The following is a 10,203-nucleotide window of genomic DNA, read 5'->3' on the forward strand; positions in this document are numbered from 1 at the left end:
GAGCACATTGCAAAAATTAAAATTTTTGCACACTTGAATAAAATAGCAACACTGACAAAGAAAATGTGACATGCATTGACAATAAGGACATCAAGACCAACTAGTTAAGTGTAATCAACACAAAAATTCTGAAATTATTCCCCAGACAAAAAACTTAAAATGTTCTGAAATTTCATAGCTCATAATTGAAAGAAACTTGATCATTTACCCAAAATACTTGTAAGGTGGGTGCTGGTGGCTCATCCCTATTATTCCAGTTACTCAGGAAGCAGAGATAAGGAGGATCTCTGTTCAAAGCCATCCCTGGGCAAAAAGTCCACCGGACCCTATCTCAAAAAAAGAAAAAAATCATAAAGAAAGGGGTGGTGGATGGTTCAAGCAGTAAGGGTGCTTGCCTAGCAAGTGTGAAGCCTGTGTTCAAACCCCAGTGCCACCAACAAATAAATAAATAAATAATGTTTTTTAACCAGCCATGTTAAAGACTACAGTATCTTTTTATTATTTCTAGAAAAATTTGGGTTGACACAGTGCCTTAGTGATAGAGTGCCTGCATAACTAGAGCATGGCCCAGAGTTCAACCCCCCAGTACTGCCAACAAATAAATTAATTAATTAAAAACTTAAGTTATAAATTAATATACAGAGAAGAAGTCCATGAATATAAAGTCAACTAATTAGTGAAATGTGTCAGGCATTTAAATACTAAAACTATTACTTTCCTGATTTTTGCTTGTGATGTTTGGAAGACTTTAAAATTTGTAACATAATGTAATTTTCCATTCTAAATCTCCATTTTTATATCTGTATTTGTTTTTATGATTTTGAATTCCGTTTCTTCTGTATCCTTTTTTTATTTTCACTTTTTTGGGGGGTTGGGTCTTAAATTCAGGGCCTTGTGCTTTCTAGGCAGGCACTCTGCCACTTGAGCCACTCCCCCAGCCCATTGAATTCTGTTTCTTAAAGAGGGTTTCCCAAATTGTATAAGCTGGATCTCCCTCTCAATTCCTCTTTCTATCACAAGTTTTGTGAGGGTGGGGACCTTGTGTTCCTCATCATTATTATATCCAGTCCCCAGAGCAAACCATTGACACAAAGAGTTCATTAAACAGAATTTGTACAATGAGTAAATGAACTTATAAAAATCAATTAAACCTTTTGATATGTATTATCTGTCCCCTTCCATTGCTGTGGCTACTGCCTTGACTTTGACCGTCATTATCTTTACCTGGATTCTTATGGCAGTCTTCTTACTGGCTTCCCTGCCTATATTTTCACTTTGTAAAAATCTATCTTGTTTCCTTGCCTGTGTTCTTATTTCCCTTATTTTCCTTCCTTCCTTTCTTATTTTCCTTCCTTTGTGTGTTCTGCAAGGCTATCACAATGGCATGCCTAAATACAGATTTGACCATATTGCCCAAATTCCTGGATTAGGGTACCAGGAAAAGTTAGCATCTCCTGCTACTTATTCTACTTTCCAGCAATGATGATCACCCCAATTCTTTGTATGCACCCAAGCATCTTGCCCCAGTCCTGGTTTTTGTATAATCCATTCTCCTTTCCAGAATTTTTTTTTTCTCCTTTTCCTCTGTACATTGGAAATTATGGCTCTTATTTTGCTCCACTGGTTTTTCTCTCATCTGTGCCACAAATTCTTCCTAATGTATAGATTTATTTTCTGTATACTTAGGTAACTGGAGTCCTAGGCCATAGGCCTGACTCTGGGAGTTCCAACATGTCAGGTTCAGCCATTTGTCCCAAAGATAGAAAACAAAAGTAATGGTGAAGTTGTAGGAAAGGATTTTAATCAACATCTCAATTCTGGTTCTGCAAGATAGTCTTGCTTAAGGGGGCAATAGAGTTCTCCTAAGGGCAGCTAAAATAACCCAACTTTCCCCTGGGGTATCTGGTTAAGAGTAAAGCACTGCTAAATGTTAACACACTATTAGTGTTAATGATAGACCTTTATTGTAAGCATCACTTTTAATGTTCATTATTCCTTTAAATAAGCTAAACTATTGAGGGCTTAGGGATTTGATTTCCTAAATCACAGCTGTCAGACCCTTCTTGCCTGGTTCCTGGGCTGCCTTAAGCAGAGGCATATTACCCAAGCAACTGACCCAACTGTCCTCGTTTCAGCCTGGCTGCTTTTAACACTCCAGTGCATTGAGGAAACTACAGGGTCACTGTAGCTGCTTATGGTAAAAGCACAACTCTGGCTCCAGAAAGCCTAACTAGCCATAACTGTTTCATACAGCTTGTGCTGTTGAAGCCTCAGTGAACTCTAGCAGCCATTCTTACTCAGGCCAGAAGGGGCCTGGGTAAGTACACCAAAGGAGTACTTCCCTTGGTGACCAAGCATTAGGACTATACTGTATAGACCTTTCTGGCTATAGAAGCACGTTGTTTGGCTCACTTTTTGAGCCAGCCAGAAGACACCAAGATTAGGTCCATTTTTCAGCTTCTCTCAAGTGGTCTCTTCTTGCCTACTTTTGATTTGTATCCTTAGTAGAGTAGGCTGAGCTGGTAACATGAGATGCAGACCACAGCAGCAGAGTGGTGGTAGTGTCCAAAGTAGCAGCAGCAAGAGGGCAGCTAAAAAAAGAGTTCCAGAGAGCAACTTGGGGTGGGGAGTAGACACAGCAGAGACAATGAAGGGTGTGAGGAGCTGAAAATGAGAAACTGTGGCCCGTTTGCTGGAAGAGTTCCAGAGAGCTGCCAAAGACTTAAGGACCAAGGATCTCAGTCACCCTAGGCTGGAGAACTCTAACACTAGCTGCTGTCAAGGCCAAGGGTGTTGAGAACTGTAAGCCTGAGAACAACACTATTGCCCAAGGAGGTAAAGGTCCCAACACCTGAAGCTTGGTCAGCAGCTGTAACACTGCGAGACAGCGCTGCCTGTTGCTGGAAGCCAGACAAGAATTGAAAATAGCTGCGAAGTGCTGGGCCCACTGGTGCTCTTTTCAGGGAGTCCGGAGAAGGATGCAGTAAAAGCTGGCAGTCCTGGGTTAAGAGATAGGGCTGGGTGTGACGAGTTTTTTGACAGACATTTCTTGAATGATCAACGTGTCTATCTGCAGAGTTGAGCAGGTATCCGATCCCCCAAATGAAGGCAGGGATACCAGGTCTTTATCCTGCTTTTAGTTCCCTTGTGGGCTCAAGTGAGGAGTCAGTACTTTTCAGCTATAGTTTCCAAGTACCTGTTATACGTACACAGAATTTACTAGTCTAACCCGTTTGCAAATATTTTACTTCATGTCGCACGCGTGTCCTATGCAGTTACTTGTTTACGTGCCCATCTCCTCCTAGACTTTGAGATTCCAGAAGACAAAGGTTGAGAGAAAAAGAGAACACCAAAATAAAACAGCAACCATGTTGTATTATCGTCCTCCCACCCTATCCCTCTCCCCTTTATGATGTCAAAGAGATCCGAGGTCGGGGACAGAATGACTAGTAGAGGGACTTGGAAGCTCCTTCCCTCCCCAGCGTTTTGCGTTTCTGTGTCCACGTCGCTCCCAGAGGCTCCACACAGAATCCCTCCGCCTCGCACCGAGCTTTGCGAGGACGTAGTCACCGAGGTGTCACAGCCGCTGCTGTTCCTGGAGAGCAGCAGCCGCGCCGCGGGGTCCCGGGATTCCCTGGATCGCCGAGGTGACAGCCTGGGCTCCGCGAGTGGAAGGCCTTGCCTTGGAGGGGGCGGGGCGGGGCGGGCAGGTCTGCGCAGGCGCGGCCGGCACCCACCGGGCCTGCAGCGGCTGTGGGTGACACCGGAGAGGTCCCAGCCTCCTGGCCCAACCCGAGGTCCCGAGGTAGAAAGCGAGGGAGCGGGAGGACCATCTCTCTTTTTAAAAATTTTTGGTGCTGGGGAGTTGGACTCAGGGCTAAGCATGCTTTCTACTGTTGAGCCCCACCCCCATCACCTTTATTTAACAAATGTTAGCATTATGGGGCATTTATTGCATGTATTTTTTTTTAAACCATGTAAAATAAATTACTAATATCATAACTTGGCACACCTTGAATAGTTCCTAATGCATCTCTAAGGATATTTTCCTTCATAACCACATTTTTTATCAGACTCGGCTAAGACTAGGAGCATTCTCTAATATCCAGACACCTAGTTTAGTTCATGGTCAAATCCCCTTCCCCCACGATTCAATTATAGACCACTTCTTGCATGTAGTTTTTAAATCTCTTTTAATCTAGTATAATCCTCCTTTCCCCTCTTTTTGTTTATTTGGACTTTTCTTTTTTGGTGCTGGGGCTCGAATCCAGGGCCTCACGAATGCTAGGTAAAGGCTCTACCACTGAACTACATTCCAGCCCCACTCCCGTCTTCCTATCCCATTGCTTTGTTGAAGAGACTCCACTAGTCTTTCTACAGAGGATTCTGTTTCTGGATTTGCTTGTTTTTTTTTTTTTTTTAATGGTATTTAAGTTGTTCCTCTGTTTCCTTGTCACCATAATTGGTTATCCTTTTGGATTATTTTACAATACAGGTGGTTTATGATTTACATGATCTCTTTGTTGTTGTTAAAAATGCTGAAGCTAATGAGAAAAGAACTTTTATACTTTCTGCCATGTTTTTATTTCAGTGAAAGAAAATGGGGACACAGACTCTTGGTTTCTTCACTCCTTGTTTACTGTGTAACACATAACAGGCACTTAGTAAATATTTGTGGAATTAATTCTCTGTGGATTACAGGTAATGCATAGAAACTGATGCCCACATTTAGGAAGAGCTCTCCTGCTTACTCCAGGAGTGTGCCTCACAGTACATTAATGTACTCTGCCATATCCTTTTTCCAGTTTCTAAACACATGTGAGCAAATATCTATGCATACATTTTATTAACATAAATGATAGCATTCTAATTGTTATTCCTATTCTTTGTATTTTTCCCACTGCTTCCTTATGTTCCATTGATACATAATGTTCTATCATTAGGTGTGTCCTCCTTAAGAAGATTAAATCAAAGAATCTTAAATCAGTTTTTCCTTCATCTCAAGCTGGCTTGAACCTTCTAAATTAATTCCAGAATGGCTTCAACAGAGCAACAGGATGAGTTTAAGATTGTGAAGGTGGAAGAAGACCCACTCTGGGATCAAAAATCCTACCTTCAAGTGAACAGCTTTTCTGGCCAGGAGGCCTCACGCCAACTGTTTAGGCAGTTTTGTTATCAAGAGACCCCTGGTCCTCGAGAAGCTCTAAGCCGGCTCCGGGAACTCTGTCATCAGTGGCTAAGGCCAGAGACTCACACTAAGGAGGAGATCTTGGAGCTGCTTGTGCTAGAGCAGTTCCTGACCATCCTGCCTGAGGAGCTGCAGGCCTGGGTGCGAGAGCAGCATCCAGAGAGTGGGGAGGAGGCGATGGCTGTGGTTGAAGATCGGAGCAAGAGTTTAATGAGCCTGGGAAACAAGTGAGAGGAGGAAGATGGGCTTCTAGACCTTAAATACTATTTGAAGGGTGAAGTTTGATTTCATAGGTTGATTGGCTATAGTTATATGTCTTAGTTCTCTGTTGCTGTGTAAATAATTAGTCCTAAAACTTAACAGCTTAAAAAAACAGCAGTTATGTTATTTAATAGTTTCTGTGAGTCAGGAATTAGAAGCTGCTTAGGAGGACCTTTTGTGAGGTTGCAGTAAAGATGTTAACCATGACTGTAGTCACCTGAGGACATGACTGAGACTGGTGGATACATTTGCAAGATGGCTCACTTATATGCTTGTCAGTAGCCTCAGTTGCTCTCTGACTGTTGGCAGGAGGTTTTGTTCTTCACTATGTAGGTCTCTTCCTAGGGCTGATAGAGTGTCTTCATGACATGTTAGCTAGCTTCCTCCAGAGGAGATAGAGAAAGGAAAAAGCCACAAGACTTTTTTGAAACAAAAGTTATATACCATCACTTCTACCACACCTATTATTCAGTTGAAGAGATCTGTCCAGTAGAGCTCACACTTAAGGGGAAGAAAATTAGATTCTACCTTTTAAAGGGAGGATTATTGAAGAAACTTGACCTATTTTAAACTATCACACTCTTGTTTTCTCCCTTCTCTTGGGTTTGAAATTAAACTCTGGTCCTTGCATTGAGCCATTCCTTAAGAAAATGTCTCATGTGGTTCCATGTGATCTCTTTCATTAAATATTAGCTTAGGCTGCTCCCATAGTCCTTCTTTTATGAACCCAAATATACCTGCTTCAGGTCCCAGATTAGGAGCATGAACATTCTAAAGTGCTCTCAGAAGATATGGTACTTCTCAAGGCCAAGCAGGAATCAACAGTCATCCAGGTTCAGTTCATGATGACACAGCTCAAGTATGAATCTTTCGGCCTTCACCAATTTCGAGAACAAGGTAAGGACTTTGGCAAGTCTGTTTAGGAGATCTCTTGTGGCTCTATATAGGATGTTAATAAGGCTGTGGACTCTGAACCAAATTTTATGTATTGGAATTTAAGCACTGCTACTAAGTAGCTCTTGACAATAGACAGATCAGATAACCTCCCTTTGCCTTCCTTTTCTGCATCTATGAAATGGGGATAATCATAGTACCTCAAAGGGTTAATTGAGAATTTAACAAGTTAGTATGTATTCAATACTTAAAACTGTGCCTATCTTTCAGTGAATATTCTGTTGTACTTGTTTTTGTGTATCCTCTCTGGGAGCCTCACCTTCTCTGGGTGATCCTCTCCAGCTGTTTCAGTAGTGCTGGTGCCCATTTAACACCTCTTTACATTACATTGCCAGTTTTGCATTCTTGGAATATATCTGTCTGATATAATAGATCTTTCCATTCCCATCCTGTGATAGTGGTCTTTCCTAAATGAATGACATTGCTTAGTCCATTTATTATTCTAGGTGGTGAAACTGTGTCTGAAAACCAGGAGTTGGCATTGCAGCAAGATGTTTTAAAAGAAATGGAACATTTTGGGGATAGCAAACTCCAAAGAGATTTTCCTCTGGATTCTAAGTACAGAGAAACTTGTAAACATGACAGCAGGGTAAAAAAACAACATCGAAACTCTGCTGGAGAGAGACGTCACAGGTGCAATGAATGTGGGAAAAGCTTCACTCAGAGCTCAGTCCTCATTCAGCATCAGAGAATACATACTGGAGAGAAGCCATATGAATGTGAGGAATGTGGAAAGACCTTCAGTCAGAGATCAGGGCTGAATGAACATCAGCGGAGCCACACTGGAGAGAAACCTTATCAATGTAAGGAGTGTGGGAAAGCCTTCACTGCCAGTAATGGCCTCATTAGACACAAAAGAATCCATACAGGGGAAAAACCTTATGAATGTGAAGTATGTGGGAAGTCTTTCCGCCTTAGCTCATATCTTGTCCAGCATCAGAGGATACACACTGGAGAGAAGCGCTATCAGTGTAATGAGTGTGGTAAAGCCTTCAGTCAGAATGCTGGGCTTTTCCAGCATCTCCGCATCCACCTTGGTGAGAAACCCTATCAGTGCAGTCAGTGTAGTAAAAGCTTTAGTAGGCGGACACTCCTTATGAAACATCAGAGAAGTCACACTGGAGAGAGACCATATGAGTGCCATGAATGTGGGAAAGCCTTCAGTCATTACTGCAAACTTATTAGGCATTTTAGAATCCACACTGTTGCTGAATTGGACTAAGTCCATGGACTCCCAGGCCCCTAAGTGATGCTATGTCAAAGAATTGGATTTTCAAGTGGTCTATTCTGTTCCTATCAATATGTTTTGCTTTGGAATGAATACCTTGTCTGCAAACCAGATGCTGGTATCTCCCAATGAGTGTCTTTGGTGTGCCAGGCTGCCTCCTTATTCCCCTATCTCTTGGTTCATTCCTAATGATTTCCCTTAAAAACCAAATCTTATGTGAAAATAAATTGTTATGTAGAGGCTGCTCTTCAGTAAAACTGAACACTCAACCCAAAGTAGCTGTATATACTTTTTAAAGATTGGGTAAGTTCAAAGATATACAGAGGTGAGTCTTTTTTCTTTTGGTAGGAGTTATATTTTAAACACATTTAAGGCTTTTAGGAATAAGAATCCTCCACATTCACACAAGAACACATTAATGTGGTCTCCCCAAATGAAGTGATGGGTAGATGGGTATGATGGCAGACTCTTGTTGTCCCAGCTACTTGAGAGGCTGAGGTGGGTGGATCACTTGAGCCCAGGAGTTCAAGGTCTTCCTGAGCAACATAGTGAAACCTCACCTAAAAGAAAAAATGTGACAGATGACCTCTGTGATGCTTTCACCAGAAGAGGTGGTATACTCAGCACCATTATCTTATCTTCATAGTTTAGAAATCTATGTCTCATTTCATATTTAATTCCAAATTCTCAGGGCAGTCATTATCATAGTTAAGATTTCCATTTTTTGTCATAAATAATGAGTAAGATGACACCTTACAATCTCTATTCTCCAAAAGAACCTCTTTAATTCCCAGCCTTTTCTATCATCAATGTTATTCCCACCACTGCTTTTTGGGAGTTAGTCAGCAATTCTGAGTGCCATTGCAAACTGCATCACTGATGTAGCTCTGTAAAGAAAGGGACCTCTGACCTTGCTGCTTAACTGGGGAGACCAGCATGCTTAAGCCATTTACTGTCAGGGTTAAACATATGCTCTGGCACTAAACTGTCCAGATTCAAATCCTGCCTCTCCATTTGTGAGCTGTGGTACTTGAGACAACTTATCTAAGTGCCCCTGTGCTACTGTCTTGCCATCTGGAGAACAGAGGATGATAGCAGTAACCTCCTTATAGGATATACAAGAAGGAGTGAATACAAACTTATAAAGTGCTTAAACCATAAACTAATTTAGTACTATGATTTACATAAGAAATAATTTAATACCAAGTAATGAATGTACATAGAACAAATGTTCTATGTATCATGTTAAAACTAAGTAGGGTATTAAATGCCTCTGCTTACATTGTTATACTTTTCTCCACAGTCAGAATCTGAATCAGTATTTTAAGAGAAAGTAGATAAGAAGTTAGTATTAAAGTATGTTGCTCTAAACTTGGCCTGAAAACCCATCACTCAGTAGGCTGAGGTGGGGAGGATAGCAGTTTCAAGGCCAGCTACATGGGAATGAGCTCAAGGCCAGCCTGGGCTACACAGTGAGACCCTGTTGAAAAGAGGAAAGAGAAAAGTTTCTGTCCTTTGAAATTTGTTTAAAAATTTAAAGTGTACATGCACACACATGTACACATATTTATTTCTTATAGTCCTGGAACCACATAAAACCCTTTTAAAATTTATCATTTCATTCATGAATTGAACAATTAGCAATCAGCTAAATTCAGATGATCTAGAATAGTACTTATCAAATTTTAGAGTGCCTAAAAATTGCCTGGGATCTCATTAAAATGCAGGTTCTAATTAGAAATTTCAGAAGGAGATCCAGGAATCTACATTTTTCATAAGCTGTCAGGTGATACTGCCACTGCTGCCTCATGGAACACATAATAAATACCCAGACCCCAGACAGCTCCAAGTATTGGTTCAGTCCTTCCAATATGCTAGAGGTGCCAAGCAAATGACAGCTTCCTTCCCATCCCTCCACCAGCAGCCTCTGCATTAGCATGTAGCTCCTATGCCTGACCCATGCCTGTCCTGCCCTAAAACGAGTGAGATGCCTGTGAATGCAGTGGGTAGGTGGGAAGAGGTGGTGTGGGGAGCAAGGCAGTGTCCTTTGCTGTGGCACAAATTCAACTAAATCTTAACCCAGAAAGTCTAAGTGGCACATACAAATGTTTGCTTTAGAAAAGGCTGCTGCTACAGAGCTGCTGTTCCTCTTCTCTCCTCCTCACATGAACTCTCAAGGTAAAGGAAAGGGGCTGTTGCATGTTTGAGCATTCCTTGCAGTCCCACCAACCCTCACCCCCAGTCCCTTGGGCTTCCTGAGCTACTCAAGTAATGTCCTTCCTATGATGCTACAACATGCCATACTTATTTTCAGCACTGGCATCTGGCTTGGTCCTTCTGTGACTCCAGCCACAATGCTCAGACAGCCCCTTCCTCTCTCACCTATTCAGAGAGGCAAAGGAAAACTCAGAGAGGAGAAAGAAGCCACAAAGTAGAGGCCAGAAGGGTAATAGAGAAAAGTTAAGTGAAGGATGGCCTCCCAAATGGATGGGTGTGGGGGGATAGGAGAAGAAAACAAAAAGCCTGATAGAACAACCCTGCAATAACAAAAAAATTGAAGAGAATCTGGCAA

General features: G+C 41.8%; 1 protein-coding gene across 1 annotated transcript; it reads left to right on the top strand.

Annotated features, from left to right (window-relative positions):
- The first annotated feature begins 3,727 nt into the window (after positions 1–3,727).
- Zscan31 (zinc finger and SCAN domain containing 31) lies at positions 3,728–8,443 on the top strand. Its single transcript, XM_074082687.1, is given in 5 exon segments — positions 3,728–3,805; positions 4,944–5,381; positions 5,384–5,415; positions 6,196–6,346; positions 6,850–8,443. Coding segments are annotated over 4 exon segments (1,305 nt in total). The 5' UTR covers positions 3,728–3,805; positions 4,944–5,035; the 3' UTR covers positions 7,626–8,443.
- Positions 8,444–10,203: the final 1,760 nt, after the last annotated feature.

This window comes from Castor canadensis, chromosome 8, assembly GCF_047511655.1.
Source record: "Castor canadensis chromosome 8, mCasCan1.hap1v2, whole genome shotgun sequence".
In the NCBI taxonomy this organism is placed as follows: domain Eukaryota; kingdom Metazoa; phylum Chordata; class Mammalia; order Rodentia; family Castoridae; genus Castor; species Castor canadensis.